The sequence below is a fragment of the Anoplopoma fimbria genome, chromosome 10 (assembly GCF_027596085.1).
Source record: "Anoplopoma fimbria isolate UVic2021 breed Golden Eagle Sablefish chromosome 10, Afim_UVic_2022, whole genome shotgun sequence".
Classification (NCBI taxonomy): Eukaryota; Metazoa; Chordata; class Actinopteri; order Perciformes; family Anoplopomatidae; genus Anoplopoma; species Anoplopoma fimbria.
In genome coordinates, this window is record NC_072458.1 from 13488231 (window position 1) to 13507132 (window position 18902).

The following is an 18902-nucleotide window of genomic DNA, read 5'->3' on the forward strand; positions in this document are numbered from 1 at the left end:
TCCACGGGGCAATTTAAATTAAGACGTAGTCTGACAAGTATGACTTTTGTTTGGAATTACTAATAAAGTAGCCCACAGCAGGTAGACTGTCATTTTTTAAATATTGATGCTCTTTTACTTTGCATTTCATGTTACAGGGTCCGCCATCAGGAACTGCTCACTGAGCAGCCCTGAACAGGATAAGCGGTTTAGAAAAAAAAAACAGATGGATGGATGGATTTTCCAATTTCAATGTGGCAAACAGATTAGCAGATTATTGCCATAATTGCCTAGCTCATAATAATACAGTTACTCCAGCAACAGTATTCATCATTGTCTCCAAGCTAATTTAACAATATGTGTCAACCATAGCTCCTTAGTTTAAGCCCTTTAGCTATTGTTCTTTTTCCTTAATGAGGGGAGGTTTCTGCACTGGTAAATGAGACGATACCTAATCAGAAAAACATTCAGCAAATGTCAGTCCGATAACTTTTAACCACATCGTTCCTTGTCATTTTAATCTGGATGGGTCTGTAAAGCATACTCTTTTCAAGCTTTTTCCTCCCAAGGGTGGAGCAAAAAGTGCAGCTGCAGTTCAGGAGTCTGATGACGCAACACTAAATGTTTTTTTTTTGAGCCACTAAAAGAGAACTTTGATGTTATTAATGATTTTGTGGGTTTCGACATGCAAGCTATTAAATCCCACTTGGCTCTGATCCAATTCCAATATTTCAGTCTGAGAAGAGAAGACAGAAAAGAGAAGCTTAAAAAGGGAATAGATGTCATAGATATGGGAGGAAAGACGGCTTGGTTTGGTTGGAGGGGGCTACACAGAGTGTGTGTGGATCTTATTCCATCTGTCAAGGCGGCTCACATCCTCGCCCGTTACGCAGCCCACGGTGGCTTTGTCGCCGCGGCTAACAGAGGGAGCTTTTGGTGACACTGGAACTGTTATTACCAGTGAAACGCCGAATGCTGGTCCTCCATCTCATTGCCAAATGACTCAAGATTGCGCTACTCATCGTGGGCTCGTTTAAACAATCTGAATAATTTCAAATCACTGAACGTAAAAACACAATAAACAGACTTTTTGTTTGGCTGACATTAGTTAGGTGACAGTTGTTTCTGCTGTAACTATTTACCAGAAGTCGCCTTGCCATCCGTTTTTGCACTTTGGTTCAGTTTTAATTCAGGAGGACTTGGAATGGATAGTCTCTTACGGAGAAAAAAAACGTCCAGAGACACTTCTGTTTGACTGACGACTAAGTGTTCACGTCAAGAGCAGCGGGGAGGAGAACTAATGAAATGAGCATCGAGAAGAAGGCCCCCAGGGCCGATAGAAGAGCACCAGGCGACAGACTCGAGTCATTTGACAACGAGATGCTATTAAAGACGGTAATAGAAAAAAAAATCCTGCCTTTTGTAAGAATTCTGTAATTCTATCATGCAAATGAAATAAAGAAACACCGAAGACCGGACGTCCGGATCCGTCTGGAATATTGAACAAGCTTCACGTCGAGAGAACATCAACCTTTTATGTCAGTAAAAAAACTCAATTTTGGATTCACAGGGAGAAAATCCACTGCATGAATTCTGTGAATAGAGAGGTGACCCCCCACCACCACCACCCTGCTTCAGATTAGAGACGAGGGAGCCAGGAGTTGAGAGAGGGTTATTTTGGGGGGGGAAGTTGGGTCAAGACGGAGAAGAAAGGGAGAAAGACGAAGCAGGCCGAATCTCTCAATCGACAGCTGAATTAGTGAGGGGATACGGAAGCAATTAATGGGGTTCAAACAGCGGCCGCCGGGAATGGGAATATGTGTGTTTGTGTGCTGTCTGGGTTTGAGCAGATTTAGAGGTGAATTGTGGGTAAATGAAGACAAAAAGATTCACCAGACATGTAGAATATTGAGTAAATTGTCATTTGTTTGAAAAGTGTGAAGCCACCGACCTCGACCGCTGAATGTTTGGTTGTAGATTTGGGTGCTTGTTATGCTAACAACTGCTAAGTTTTCAGCACCGACCAACATTGATTTCACACTGCTCCCTCTGGAGCCACAAAAGGCTTTATACAAAAAAGAAATCCCCACATATGCAGAAGTACTCCCCGAGACCTGTAAACATACTTTGATGTGTAAAAATCGGGTAAGCTCCCCTTTAATTTTTTGGGGTGAAAAAATCACTTGAAGATTTAAAGGGAGACCTCACCAAAATGACAAAAAAAAATCAAAAACTTGAAGGTAGTTTTGACTTAATTTGTTTTGTCCAACTTTCCAAGAAAGATAGCGCCTCAATCCCGTCCAAAGCTTTGCCTGTACATGTTAATAGGTTAATATGGTAATAGGGTTATGCTAGTAATGCAAGAAAACAGTGTTGAAAGAGTTCAATTTAACTATCCTTCAAGAAATGAAGTTTGTGCCTACGGCTGTGTGTTGGTAAGGATGTGGCGATATTACACACATCAGGTGTTGTGATTCAATATTGTGTACTCTATGCAAGGTGATACGTTGCAGGTCCCCGTAACATACAACATGGTGGCACTTCTTCTTGCACAATCTGTTTAATTGTACAATTTCGGTTTAATTTAAAAAAAAATAATTGAGAAACGATTTAGTTTCACAAAACGTAATATCGCAAGTTTTTAAACATTTTCTTACACACCTATTTCATCCTTTTTTTTTTTATTCTCTTTCTATGCTGGTGTCTATACACACACACACAAGCATATTTGCTGCAACTCATTTCTCCACATTATAAAATATTGTAATATATATTGTAATTTGTGAATTGTTTTAATCTGCCAAAGTCAAATCAATCCAGAGAATACATCAATGTCTGTGACTAAAAGGCAGACAGAAACACATGTCCTGTTGGTAGTTTAAATGTAGACAAGCCTTTCTCAGCAGTCTGTTTCCTGTCAGTCACCTGACATCAGCAGGAAAGACATGAAAGAAAAAAAAAAAATCCCTGAATACCATGCAGGCCTGACAGACTTAATTGTCACGTCCATGTCTTTTCCACACGCGGCTGCTTTGTGTGCCGGGACAGCCATTCATTTCCAGCCAGGTCTGAAACACCCTCAGAGCTCACACATTCAAATATAATGAAAATATGACAAGGAATGATCTAATTGCACATGGCGAGCGTTGCAGAGCGACTGACGGAAACGCACACCAGACAGAGGCAGTGGTAAATGGGCTGTAACTCTCTGTAACGACGCCAGTATTCTCCTTTAACTGTGCACGTGACTCGTATGGAAATGTGCCCGTGATGTGAACAGTAGTCGCTTGTGAGGAGCAGAGAGACGTTAGCTTGCATTATGCAAATAGGAAACAACAAGACTGTCAGAGCGGACGCAGTCGATCGAGGCGATTGCCATAGACCCGTGCATGTGCATGCGCTCGGCAGCGATGCAGTCAGTTTAGGCGATGATATCGAGGCAGCCAAGGATGCTAACAGAGGTGAGAGGAGAGCCGGGTCTCTCAGCCCTGTTTCATTTTAACATTTCATCAATACTCTCTCTCTCTCTCTCTCTCTCTCTCGCGACCTCCACAACTTGTTGCTAACAGTCTGCAGGCTGCACAGAGGGATGACATTAACAGGGAAGCAGACATGGATTGAATTCCATTTGCATCACTCCGGTGAGGTGTTGGGTTTCTTCACTCTCTCTCCCCCCCAAAAAAAAGACATATAGTCCCCTCCGCCGTCCATGCTTTGTTGCTTTGTGTTGCGTAATAAAATTCAGATGCTGCAGAGCTGGGGCCTCATTACAGTAAGAATATCCTAACTGCTTGTTCTATCTTAACTTCAGTTTTCAAAGAGAGGGAAAAACTGAAGCAATTCCCAAACTCACATCTCTGTCCGGTTTATCTTAACTTGAGAAACCTTAACTATATATTGGATTCTTCAATCGGCACTCGTCCTGTCACTCCTGTAGCAATGTAGAGGATAGAAAGTACTGATGGGCTACTTGAGATGGACGAGCCGTGTCATCAGCGGCTGTCACTTGCCTCCGGCCGGAAGCCTGGGAGTGCGCTTGTGATTTGTCGAACACTGGTAGAGCCCCAAAGGTCGAATTCAAACTTAACAGTCATGACAGTTGATAGAGATATATAGATATATAGATATATACATGTACCTGATGTACCTGATTATGGCTACATTGTGATCAACAAATCGGTGTTGAAATTTGGCATTTACTTTTGATTTGAGGAGCGGGTCGAAGCCGTCCTTATTTAAGAATCCTTACTTGGGGAAATCCCTCAGTAATAGCTCAATTCCTATTCAGAGATAAGATAGGATTGTTTTCCTACATACAGTTAGGAAACATGTTTCTGTAACAGCAAAAATCCTAAATGTCACCCTAAGCTGAGATAAGACAGGATTTCAGACTTCGGTAGTCTCTTTAATGAGGCACCTGGTTCATATTTTGGAGGGTTGAATAAAAGAGCAATAAGCTGCTGGTAGGAGAGTAAAATAACGTATTTCCTTGCATGGCTGAGAGTATCTGGTGCTAAAGGGTTGGGGAATAGTAATACAGGCACTGTTCGAAAACAACTGACAATCGCCTGGTCTTTCAAGTGCTCGCACTTGAACCAAGGCAGGAAATTGACTTTTTTTCATAGCTTCTGTGACTTTACATCCCCCTGAAAATGAAAAAATCTTTTGTTCCTTTTTCCAACGAATCACCTAAACCAGAAACAGGATTTGACCGGTTCTGAAACTGACTAATATCTACCAAAAATGATGACATGAATGATGATTTTTGTGTTTGAGTGGTTAAGATTAGTTTATCTCTCTGTTCATAGAAACAGAAAGTAGCTGTGTTCAGGGCCCGACAACTTCCCCAGCCGAAGTGACCTCCTAGATCTAGATTTATTTGCTCGATATGCCTTGATGTGTGAGGCTACACCAGAGTACAGGAAGCACCAGCTATGATCTCCTGGAACTGTGACTGAAAACTAATTGGAGTGATTTGGTGTCAAAATGTGCTTTGATTTAAGTAATAAACAGGCTCCGTTTCTGAGGTATTCCAAACATGAATATTATCGGTTACACAATTGCCATTTAAATCCTTTTGACAGCATGGTTTGTAAAATGCACAGTGAAATACAAGAAATATAGACACCTCTACTGTCTAGCAGCACTGCATTAAAAACTACTTTTATGACGACGATCATATTCAGTGCTTGTTGACATTTGTGTCTAATAATTTGTTCATTGTGGGTTCAATATCACAAACACAAATGTAGGTAATTGCGTTGCTTGCGAACAGGCGGCTAGACTTGAACATACAGTGAGAATGCGCTAATTACCTTGTATGTCATCCTGTTTCATTATCTGTCCACCCAGCGCCCACTGCAGCAACATTGACGCGGTTAAGGCCCACATGGTAATGTTGATAAATGCAACGTAGAGCTTAAGCCATGCTATAGACTTAAATCCAATCCGTAGAAGAAGAAAAAAAGCACCAGACAATAGGCTCCACAATGACATCAGCGAAGCAAACATTGTCACCGCGGTTATTAATTGCCCTCATGGGTACGACGGGAAAAGTCACATCGCCGCCTGACCCTGTGGCCTGCACATTTCCATTTCCTCAGAGGGAGACACCTGAAGTGACTTAATTATCACTGTCGCGGAATTATATCCTGTCAAGATTCACTGCTGCAATTTACCCCATTTATTTTCACAGAGTGATTCATTAATTTTCCTCATAATGTAAAAAAACACACAGATCATCCGTGATCATGTGAATGTAGTCGCCGTAATCTCACCCGTTGGTTTGTGGACAGCAGTTTTGAAGTATCGAGTTTGGCGTGTTTCCGTCGCCATCTTGGCTTTTCTGCAACCAGTGAACAGAGGTGACCATATTTGGACCGCGGAGGAATGCCTTATACGGCTCTGGTAGAGACATGTCAATCACAGTAGCCCCGCCCTAAAGCATACTCTGCTTTACGGTCCGTTTGTCTCTTAATGGACCATAATTTACTAAATGAACATCATGCTTTATTTAATAAGACTTGAAACTACAGATTGAGCTGGATCAGGTCGGGCTGGGAGACGGAGCGGGGACGCTCGTATAAACATTTTTCACACTAAACAATGAGGCCGAGGAGAAGTGAGAGCAGCGGGGTGAGAGAGGGAGGGAGGGAGGGGGCGTGCTGGCACCGGTTTTAATTCCACCAAAAGCTGTTCCAACAAAAGGGCCCTCGCTCGGGGGCCGCCACGGAGCGGCAGCCAGCCAGTCCCGGCTGAAAATAGGGTCGTGAGCGAGAAGAATGAGAGCGAAAGGGAGGGCGAGAGAGTGAGACTGAGGGAGAGACGATGGTAGAATAAACGGGCAAAATGAAAGGCGGGTATGAAAGGCTGGCTGGAAGTTTCCTTTACTCGGCGTGGGGGTGAAAGTCCAACCAGAGACGGTGGCCACATTGATAGTGTGTGTGTGTGTGTGTGTGTGTGTGTGTGTGTGTGTGTGTGTGTGTGTGTGTGTGTGTGTGTGTGTGTGTGTGTGTGTGTTGTGGGTGATCCGCAAAAGGCAATCACGAAGCAGTGAAAGCAGACAGGACCCTGAGAGCTGAAAGCAAAAGTTTAAAAAGCTTCCTGTGAAAACCCTTGGATGGGCTCGGTTGTGATTCATGGTCCCACTCCTGTTGATACACTCTGTGATCCTTCTTCCTACTGACACCTGTTGCTGCAGAATCGCCCAAAAAACGCCAATGTGTCAGCCGCGATACGGTCCGTTTCTCAAAATGCGATCGGGAATTTGCTTAGTCACCGGTTTCCTCAGAAGCGGAATGAAAAACACACAAAAAAATTAAAAACCGCCGACCAAGTGGAGACACATGCTTTCTGTTTGTTGGCAGGCAGGGTGATGAATTAAGAACCAGCTTCCTGGACTCAGCAAGCGGGACTGATGGAGCTTCTAACAGCAACCCCTCCGCCTCTAATTACACCTAGCTTCTTAAGACAAGGCTCACACACAAACACAACAAGGGGATGTGCGATTGGCTCATCCACAAAAGCCGTATCCATGACGACCTGTTCCAAATCTCCGCGAGCGCCCTACAAAGCTGACCTCCACCTCTGGGATGAAGCGCAGCCAACAGGCATTTTTGTCAAAAACTAGTTGCTTTGATTGTACAAATTTTTTTTAAAAACAGCATTATGCAAGAGCCTGCAATACAGAGTTAATAAAAAAGCCAGCCAATTTTTTTTTAAATTAATCAATGCAGACAAACGAAGATCAAGAGGAAAAGTCAGCGCGACTTTATCACCCTATCGTGCTTTTTCTGGGCAACAATCAACGACACACAAGACAACCAGATTGGCAAAACAGTATTAGCATCCTCAATGCCGTGGTTCACTGACAGGCTCTCAATGGAATAACTATCACCGGCTGCCTCACCGGGAACATCCTTTGACTGAGTCGGGGGATTTATAACCAGTAAAGATATGTGATCATAACGTCACCATTAATGCTTTTCTAGTCGCCGATCCCTCATATTGTTACGCTGTGGACAACAAATCCGTGTGGAAATCCACAGGAGGAGAGCTAATTACGTTAGCAGCACTGCTAACAAACTGAAGTTCAATAGAGTTACATTGTGACGCGTTCAGGCTCTGTTCGGTGAAAATGAGAATTAAATCTAATATTGTAGATTGTAGTGATGATGGAAAAACTTAAATAAATAATAATAAAAATAAATACAGTTTGTTGAAGGAGATGTTTTCACACAACATAAATAGATTTTAGAGATGAATTAAGAGATATTTACACTAGCTCTAAGCAACTTAGAAAACATCATTAAAACTACTAATGACTTTATACATACAATCTTTTATTTTCTGATTTTGAATTTTGTTTTTGTGAAGAAAGAAATTATTGAGGACAATAACAAAATAAAAGGATACATTTCTTGTCCCTCTTTACCCTGTGATTGCAGGTTTGTTTGCTGTATTGTGTTTGCCAATCATTTGTTTTCCTTCAAAACACTGTTATAAATGCAGTTTGCAAAGTTCCTTATAAAAAAGCCAAAAAACATAAAGAGTTATGTGCTCAAACATAAGCCCTCTTCGGAGGCACCAAGCTGCTTAACACGGTCAGTGGTACTTCAACCCAGAAGTGATCCCTCTGAACAACTCTGAGGGAAACAATGGCAACCCTTCCATCAACCCTCTCCACACACACACACACACACAAGATCACTTCCCCTGAGACACACTCCTCGACATTTAGTCTTTCTGCCACCGGCTACGATGGGGTCGGGGCCTCTGCATCACCGACTGGATTTTAAAGATCCAGCTCCACATCATTCCGACCCCGGGGTCGGGTGGCTGCACAGGGTTAAAAAGGCATTAATGCAGAGTGAGGAAAAAACCTGTTTCTTAATTTCTTTTGCTTTTGAACTAATGGGAGATTTTCAACCTCCCGGCTTCTCCCGATAAATGAATCAACTAAAACAGCCTGCGAAGAGAGAGAAATTGAAATAATTGCGCTGTTGCCTCAGAGGCCAAAAAGCACACAACCGTACCGCGCAGTAGATGAACTGCTTGAACTCTGTGCTCATTGCTGTGCATGCTTTATGATCACAGCAGTACAATTAGACTCTTCTCTGGATGTTTAGTTTAGAATGCAGTAGATGCTACACCGCCGGAGAAAACCCCACATGTTGACTTTTATTCCAAAAGCCTTACTGAGGAAATTGCCGCAGTGCATATCCAGTTTACTGATACATTCCTCCAGCAGCCATAACACTAGATTGTCCTCATGGTCCCGATCACCCAAACGGAGCAGCACGGTGAATCAGACTTTTTTTACTTTCACGCACCGCCAGCTGGAACGAGCTGCAAGGCAAGCTTAACTATTTACCCTCTCTTTAAGGAATATCTTAAAATCTGCTTTGCAGAACAATGCTGTTCCTGTATGATTTGTGTCCGTCTTGTTTTGTTCTGGTTTTTCTCTGTGACATTATCTGCACTGGTTTGTACTTGTATATGAAACGTTTTACTTGCTGCCCATCTTGACCAGAACTACCTTGCATAAGAAACATTGTATCTCAACGGGACCTTAATGGTAAAATAAAGGATGAATAAAAAAAACAGAAATGATTACTACTGAAGCGGGTGGTTATTTAGGGTTTATGCTCCAAAGTGCCAAAGATTGCTTCATTGTCGCAACCCTCTGCTGCACTGCGCTCTAAACACATGGATCCATGGCGAAGCTGCAGCATCCGCTACACAAAAAACTACAAAACAGCCACGCGGCCGTCATGATGAGTCATTAATAGGAGCTCTCCATAATCAGGCCGCGGCTCTCTGAGGGCGATAATCATCAGCCGCCTGCTCTCCGAGCGATAAGCTAATCAGCCCCTCGTCTGCATCGAGCCGTCGAGGGGGACTCATCATCATTGACATTTCAGCACAGAATCAGGCCCGTAGAGACGAGGACGGGGAGGGCACAGGGGGGAGGAGGGGGAGGGAGACACCTGAAGTGACTTAATTATCATTGCCACGGAATGATATCCTCCCAAACTCTACTTTGCCGGTTTTGCTGAAGGTTAAAGTTGTTTCTTTTTAGTGTCAAGTTTCCCTGCCGCAGTTGACCCCCTTTTTTCCCCCCCAGCGTTCATTCATTTTCCTCGTAATGTAAAAAAGCACAGAGATCATCCGTCTACACCGTAGACTGTCGAGAAGAAGAGGACGTAGTCAGTTTGTGGACTGTCACTTTTGAAGCCTTGAGTTCTGCGTTTTGGCTGTCGCCATCTTGGCTTTTTTTGCAACCAGTGGAAGGAATTCACCATTTTTAGAATGCTGAGGAGTGATGTAGAGTCGCCATATATGGCTCTGGTAACGTCAGCGACCTGTCAATCACAAGGCATACCCTGCTTTATGTTCTATAGGACTCTAAATGGACCATAATTCACTAAATGAACATCATGCTGTATTGAAGAAGACTTGAAACTAGAGATTGAGACCATAAACTCATGTTTACAATGTTTACTGAGGGAATAAATCAAGAGAGAAGTAGAGTCATTTTCTCATAGACTTCTATACAACCAGAGGAGTCGCCCCCTGATGGACAGTAGAGAGAATGCAGGTTTAAGGCAAAATAGATCAAAGGTTTTGTAAGCTGTATAAAATCAAGGGCCAAGAAGCTGAAATGGGAGCTCAGGTTGGTTTTTTTTTCCCCATCAAGAAGACGAGATGTGTCTCTGCACGTTCAGATTTATTCAGAACCTGTGGGGATGCAGTCGTGACAATCTGACGGCTCTCTAACAATACGAGCCCTGATGTAGCGGAGTCTCTGCTGAGTATCTGTCATCCTCACACAACCAGCCTGGGTTGTGTTGCTTACAGCGCGGTGGCCCTCTGGCATCGCAGTCCTCGTTTACGTTCCATTGCGCCATTCTTTATGTCGCTCACAATGTGCACGGGGAGCAAAAACAAATGCCATTACAAAGCTAATTCCAATCAGGGTTGAATCCTCCTCCTGCCTCGTGCACTCACTCAAAATCACTTTAGTCGCCTACAGTGTTGTGCAACAGATGCCAGGCGGAATGCAGAGTGAGGGCTCTGCGGCTCCCTTGGAATAACTCGTCCCTCGTTCGCTTTGATCGTAGCAGAGGCCCGTCTCAGAGGCACGGCGACGCGTCTCCCAGCTCTGTAATGACCTGTCTTTTCTTTTCTTTTTTCCCCCCCACCCTGATGACAATTTGGGGACAGCTCAGACAGATGATACTACTTACACCCAGGTGAAAACAACAGGCTGACAGATCCATGCTGACGGAGCAGCTTTTTATGCCCATCATTGTTCACTGAGTGCCTGTCGTGGTGAATTTTTATCGTTTTTTTCTTATAGTTATAGTCCCAGTTCAGCAACAACAAAAAAAAGAAAACTCTAAAATTATTATTTGTGTTGGGAGCACGTCTGCGTTACTCAGCAGTGCATCTTAGTGAGGTTATCTCCATTTCTATCACTCTAATGCTCTTATTGGTACATACAGTGTGTTGCTATAGCAATCATCAGCGAGTTAATGATAGCTTTTTTCCATATCAATAGACCTCATCAGAAGGCATTTAAACTCTGTTATACATTTAAATCAGCAGCCTTACTGTAACTGTCCTATTGTGCTGCAAACAGGAGTTTCCAGTGCATTCAGTGTGTTGCTCAAAACACGTAATCTGGCATAACTGTTGGCATTATGAGGCATTATAATATTCATACAGTGTCTTGCACTGCGCTTGCATCACTTGACAGTAAGTTTACAGCAGAGCTCCACAGATATCAGCAGGCCCATGCTTTCAGACAGAGCCGGCTTATCACAGACGTTAGTTGTTGATGTTAGTTGGGTTTTTTTAAAGAGAATAATGAGAATAATAAAAATGTAAGTGGACATATCATGACAACCTGACTTTGTGCATACTTTTGGGTGTTTCAGAAACTGCGAAATAAAACAACACAGTGAGTTTTTTGTGGGCTGTCCAGATCAAAGAAAACATAAAGCCCATGGATTGAGAACTACCTTTGCAAAGTTATTTTTCTCGCAAGCCAATCAGAGCAGACTGGCTATTATGGGAAGGTGCATTAAAGAGACAGACGCTATAAGCAAGCGTTTCAGAAAGAGGATGAATACATGAATATTAAAACAGACGGTATGATTTTTTTTTTTGTTTACTGAAAATTAAAGCATGGCAACGTGTTGTAGTAGAAACCACAAATACAAACATGAACCTGAAAATGAGCAGGAAAAGTCACCTTTAAAGAAATAGCTGCCATTTTTTTTCTTCTCATAAAATATCAATATCGGTCACAATGATCAGATATTAATCAGGCTCTAAACATTTGCCCTGATTTAGGGTTCCGGGACAGAGGATGTCGCATGTGTACAGATTGTAAAGCCCTCTGAGGCAAATTTGTAATTTGTGATTTTGGGCTATACAAAATAAACTGAATTGAAGTTATTATTATTGTATATTTATATTGTATCTCCTTAAATACAGAGTATATATGGAAAGACTGGAAAAATCAATTCATCCAATCAGAAACAAGCTAAAGCGTTGACACAAGATTGTATCATGGCTGCACATGGCCCAAGGGAAACCTCATATTTCATTCAATTTAAATTTAAATAACATTTTAAAAACCTGCATTAAAATGTATTCGTTTGTCTTGGTATATCAGCTCATCAAAAAAAAAAAAAAGTTTGTATTGTTTTGTGTGATCAAACAATATTAGACATTGACAGAAAGTGTGAATATTTCACATGTCCGCAAATGCAGTGTTCCTTTTATTGTCAGATTGTCTCTTTGGTGGATTTAAATTGGTTTGATTATAGAAGACCAAGTTAAACAAAAGAGGATTAGTTTGCTGTAAGAAGCACACTTTTTTATTATTAAGTATGAACAGAAAACAGTTTTTTCACGCTTTTTTCTTTACAGTATGCCTGGAGTTTGGTTCCAGACTGAGTCTCACACTCTGGTTCCTGAGTTCAATTTTAATATCATGTCCTTACGGGTGAAAATATAGTAATTGTATTATTAATAAGTGCACATGTATAAGTGTCTTATATCCAAAGATGACTATCAAGTGGCTTTGAGAGATGTTCCAACTCACTACAGATACAGAGGTGAAACACTGAGCTGTAGCTGCTCCATTTCTCCCTCCTCCTCCTCCTCCTCCTCCTCCTCCTTTTACTACGGGATCTCTGCGGCTGATGTTCATTAAGGGCTCTCAGCACTCGCTGCTGAAGGGGCCACCTGAGGAGCCCTCCCACCGAATCACCACCCTGTTGCTCTGCGGAAACGAGGACCGACTCCTGCCATTAATCTAATGGCCTGTAATCAGACCTGCGGGTTTGCGAGCGGGCGCGCGCCGTTGTGCCGTTCCGCCCCCCCACCCCACAGGTAAACACAGATTACAGGTCAGCCGTGTTGGTAAAGGGGTTTGGTAGAGGCTCAGAGGGGATTAGCTTTTCTCCTGAACAGTCACCTGCCGTCTGAAGCTGCGAGGAATTAGGACCACAACAACAAAACACACACACACACACACACACACACACACACACACACACACACACACACACACACACACACACACACACACACACACACACACACACAGAAACACACACACCAGGAGAGCCACACCTCGCATGTCATACCGAAACTACACACACACAGATCCCGGTAGTGTGCTTAAGACTATAAACTTTTTTTTTTTTTTTTTTTTTTTTTTTACAACAGGTCGCCACCGAACAGCTGCCAGCTGACGTGACCCGGTGACACATGCGGGACGCGGGCTGGCCGGTCACATTCAGGGGCGCACAGTGGAGGAGGAAGAGGAGGAAGAGGAGGAAGAGGAGGGGGGGGTCTGACAAGGATTCGGTGGTTACTAGAACGCAGCTTTGTCTTACCTTGTACCGCGAGGAGGACCGCCGCCGCCGCCGCCAGCCAAGCGTTCCTCACCGGAGAGACCGGGCAGCGCGCCGACTGATCTCTCGCCATTCTTCCGAACGGTGGACGAGGTGGACGTAAATATCCACTACAGCGCCGCGGGAGGGGGAGAGAGAGAGAGAGAGAGAGGGGGGGGTGGTGGGGGGGGGATGCGGGGGGCGAGCTTGTCTCCGGGTTATTCCTTCTGCGATCGGCGCGAGAAACTTGGGGAGTTGAGCTCAGACCGCCCGGGGTTGGAATCAGCCAAGTTGCGGCTTCTCTTCTCCGTGCGCGTGTCCTCTGTCACTGTGGAGCGCCTCTCTGCGTCTCCCGTTCAGTGGACAGGAAGACGAGGAAGAAGAGGAAGAAGAAGAGGAAGAAGGGGCCGGGCCGCAGTAGCGCGCACAGGTAAGCCCACGCGGCTGGGTTTCTGCGCGTGACGGGTGCGTCTTGTGGCCACGGAGAGAAGGAGCGGAGAGAGAGAGAGAGAGAGAGAGAGAGAGAGAGAGTGTAAGTGTGTGCGAGAGAGGCGGCGGCGAGCTCCGTGTGTCTGGCGCGCGGCGGGCTGAGTGGGGGAATATCTGAGTGATGTCAGCAGAGCGTCACCAAGAGGGCGCGAGCCGCAATAGTGAGGCTGAGGAGAGAGAGAGAGAGAGAGAGAGAGAGAGAGAGAGAGTCACGGACCCGTACCTGAGCTGGAGACCCCGGGGGTTCCCTGCTGGCACGCGCATATGTATTAATGTGCGCGTGTGTTTTTAGTGTCTTCATCGATCACTGATAATAATCTGTCATCAGTTATTTGTGTTGATCATCAACATTACTCAATTATATCATACTCATAAAGACAATAATTATCCATGGTGGGATAAAACTAAACATTTACTCAAGTACTGTATTTAAGTACAATGTTGACGTACTTTTACTTCAGTTGAGTAATTCAATTGTCTGCTTCTTTATACTTCTACTTTTTTTTTCTCCACTTGGTTTATTGTGCAGTTACTCTGTGGATTTAACACACACAGCCTAATAATGTATGATGAGTATTTATAACAGGGGTGGAAGAAGTACTTGACTTAAGTAAAAGTACAAAAGTATAAGCATCGAAATACAGTACCAGTCAAACGTTTGGACACACCTTCTCATTCAATGGTTTTTCATTATTTCTATTTTAAAAAAATTCTACATTGTAGATTAATATTGAAGACATCCAAACTATGAAGGAACACATATGGAATTGTGTGGTAAACAAACAAATGCTCAACAAACCAGAATATGTTTTATAGTTTAGATTCTTCTGAGTAGTTGAATGAGAAGGTGTGTCCAAACTTTTGACTGGTACTGTATACTTAAAAGTACCAAAAGTAAAAGTACTTATTATGCAAAATGGCCCATTTCAGGATGATATATAAGACTGGATTATAATTATTGATGCATTAATGATGCAGTATAGGTAAGGTGGAGTTCATTCTAACTACTTTTACTTGATTTTAAAGATTTCTTCCACCACTGATGTAACATTGCAAAGCAGCACCATTAACCAAAGCCAGAGTTACTTTGTCCGACCAGCAGCCAATACAAATTTATATTATTTATTTTAGAAATGCCTTGACAGCGAATGGTAACTGACACTTTTAATCATTTGTCAAAACAATGCTGATTTCCGTCAAGTGAATATCTCAGAACTATGAATGTAAGTGACGGAGGAAACCTCTGGAGAGGTCAGTCAAAGAGAGATACCCCATCTGTGGAAAGAGACGATTAGCCTGCCTAAAAATAAGATGACAGACAAAAAAAAGAACAGATACTACAGTAAGGAGACATTCAAAACACAAGTATAATTCAGCATAAACCCAGTCAAACAAGTCAAAAAGACTCATTACGAGACATGGAAAAGTTGCAATGATATAATATGAATTCAGATAACCTATTAACTGGAATCTTCAGAAGGAAAATATTACAAGAAAACTATGAAGAAACAAAGGACAAAGAGACCATAAAAAGGATGAAAAATCTGAAGCAGATAAGAAATCAATTCTGTCACTCTGAACATCTCAGCTTAATTACTGCTATCACTACCCTCTGGCTTACCTTAATCAACCATAAGCAAACTGCAACTTATATATAGATTAATTCATATTATATTAAGCAAAACTTAACGTCTAATCATATATTACCCCTGTTCTCATTTCATTTCATTGGCTCCCTGTACATGCTTGATCAGACTTCAAGGTCCTACTTTTAGCTCATGAAATATTACACAGACTTGCACCATCCTATTTATCTCCTCTAGTCATTCGTTATTTTCCTACTGGGGCTTTTTCGATCTCAAAAATGTCAGTCTCCTGATTTTTCCAATAAAATACATTAATAGGTGGTAGGGCCTTCTCCCACAGGCTGGTCTCATCCAGCATTCATGACTATACCTATAAGAAAATAATGACTGGTGGTTCCTAGGTATTCCAAGAAATTATGTTGTATCTTATCCTCATGAATCAGGAAGTATAAAGAGTCCAAAAGCACACACAGGGCAGGTAGGATCAAAGGTGGATGGGTCCAACAAACAGCAAACTTTAACCCAGAAGACCGCTCCACATTCCTTCCTTGTGTGAAATGAGAAGTCAACTTGTTTGCCTTAAGTAAAGGCACTTCTGTAGTTATTTTAACTCAAACTTCTTTTTCTAATCCTAACCAAGTAGTTTTGTTGCCCAAACCTAACTAAGTATTTCAGGATCTAGTTTAGATGCCGAAAACCCTAACTGAGTTGTTTCCTGTGAAGACAAGTTTATCTTGAAAAAGACCATATGAATACAAGGGCAGAAATTGACACATGTTGCAGGGTTCATAGGGATCGACTGATTTAAAAAGTAAACTCAAAACACTTCTTTTCACATCAGCCCTGAACCTCACTCAGTCTGCCCTAGAATATAAATTACGCTTGTTCAACCTACAATTGTATACGTTTTTTGTATTTCTTTTGCTAATGCTTCTGCTGTTTGGAATGTATGTTTTGAGTGTGTCTAATGTCATTGCTGTTTTTTAAATATATCTACAGCCCTGTGAGGCATGCTTTGTGATTAAGGGCTGTGATAAACTTTGCCTTGACTTGACCATGAACGGAAAAGAAGACTTTTGTAAATGTATAGTGGTGAATGGTACATTATGTCAAACAAATTCAAATCAGTTATTCAGACCAACTATGTGACCAAACTCAGGTCTTTTTGCCTGGTTACTCCGGTTAATTTGTGCTAGTGTTAAAGCTGTTGATCGAACTCTATCGTGTAGCAAACCACCAAACCGAGACCGCTAGAACAGGTGGGTCTCGGTCCACTTCCAAGCGAATGGGTGAATACACCCATTAAGTCCCATTGAAAAGGAAATTAGAGCATCTATGTCTTCTGTAGTGTGAGTGTTATCCAGTGAAACAGAATATTTGAGCAGCGTACAGTTCAGTCTAAGCCTTTTACCTCCGCCCCCTGGTGATCTCATCTTTGGACCCTCTTCAGTTCGCCTATCAACCTGGCATCGGGGTGGATGACGCTGTCATCTACCTGCTACAAAGATGCCTTTCTCACCTGGAAAAGGCTGGAAGCACTGTGAGAGTCATGTTCTTCGACTTCTCCAGTGCCTTCAACACCATCCAGCCTTTGCTTCTGAGGGACAAGCTGGAGCAGACCGGGGTGGACCACCACCTCACTGCGTGGATCCTGGACTACCTCACCAACCGTCCACAGTATGTGAGGATAGGGGAGTGTGAGTCAGATCTGGTGTCCTGCAGCACGGGGGCCCCACAAGGAACCGTTCTGGCTCCATTCCTCTTCTCCATCTACACATCGGACTTCACATACAACTCTGCAAACTGCCACCTGCAAAAGTTCTCTGATGACTCTGCAATAGTTGGCCTCATCTCCGCCGGCGATGAGAGGGAATACAGAGAACTGAACCAGGACTTCATAGGATGGTGCCGGCGGATCCGCCTCCAGATCAACTCTGGTAAAACCAAAGAGCTGGTGGTGGACTTCCGCCGGGGTAAACACTGTCCTCCGGAACCAGTGAACATCCAGGGACAGGACATTGAGATTGTGAAATCTTACAAGTACCTGGGTGTTCACTTGAACAATAAACTGGACTGGACTGATCACACTAACGCACTGTATAAAAAGGGTCAGAGCAGACTGTATCTGCTGAGGAGACTGAGGTCCTTTGGAGTGCAGGGAGCACTCCTGAGGACCTTCTTTGACTCTGTGGTGGCATCAGCCATTTTTTATGCAGTGGTCTGCTGGAGCAGCAGCATCTCAGCAGCAGACAAGAAGAGAATAAATAAACTTGTCAAGAAAGCCAGCAGTGTGCTGGGGTGTCCACTGGATACGGTGGAGGTGGTGGGAGACAGGAGGATGATGGCCAAGCTGTCATCCCTGATGAACAACACCTCTCACCCCATGCAGGACGCCCTGGCAGCTCTGTGCAGCTCCTTCACCACCGGCTGCTTCACCCCCGGTGTGTGAAGGAGAGGTACCGCAAGTCCTTCCTTCCTGCTGCTGTCAGGCTGCACAACCAGCTCTGCTCCCAGCAGACCACATGACACTAATACATTAATACACTGTGCAATACAACATTTATAATAATTTCTGTCTGTATATATATTTTTACTGTGGATTCTCTACTGTTCTTACTGTTTTTATTGCTCATTTGCTTATTTATAATACTTATTTTGATCTTGTGTTTTTTATTTTCTATTTTTATTTACTGTCTCTTGTTTTGCACTATCCTCTTTGTTGCTGTAATCCTGTAAATTTCCCCACTGCGGGACTAATAAAGGATTATCTTATTTTATCTTATCTCTCTTTGTTCCACACACACAAACACAAGTTGCAGAGTGATTGGATGGATGTCATGATATCATTGGCTAAAAATGGTGGCTACTAGCTGGGGCGGCTGTAGCGTAGTGGAGAGCAAGGTAGTTCTCCAATCAGAAAGAAGGTCAGTGGTTCGATACCCGGCTTCAGCAGTCGATGTGTCCTTGGGCAAGACACTTAATCCCAAGTTGCTCCCGAAGGCTTGCCATCGGTGTGGACTGGATGATGTATGAATGTTAGTTAGAGTCTGATGGTGGCACCTTGCATGGTAGCCCTGTCATCAGTGTGTGAATGATATGTAATATATTACTGATTGTAAGTCGCTTTGGATAAAAGCGTCTGCTAAATGACTGTAATGTAGCTTACATAAGCACACGTCACATTTTGTTTAACAGGAAGAGAAGATGATCGGATTTTGAAATAGAAAAATGCAAATAATATTTTTTTTTGTTGCATGTATTGTTAATAGTTACACAATATGACCAAGGTGTTGTTAAAGGGTTAAAACCCATTCTTAATTTCATCTTGACTTGAATCCTCATCCTGACTGATGATGTATTTTATCTATTACACCAAAACAAAAGTACAAGAAACTTGCACACATGATTGATACTGTCATTTACTTAGTTGTCCCCT

General features: G+C 43.0%; 1 protein-coding gene across 1 annotated transcript in view; it reads right to left on the bottom strand.

The window, feature by feature from the left end:
• Positions 1-13485, bottom strand: part of pvrl2l (PVR cell adhesion molecule related 2 like) — a 182136-nt gene extending 168651 nt beyond the window's left edge. The window contains 1 exon segment of the mRNA XM_054605760.1: positions 13395-13485. Within this exon segment, the coding sequence (XP_054461735.1) occupies positions 13395-13485 (91 nt within the window).
• Positions 13486-18902: the final 5417 nt, after the last annotated feature.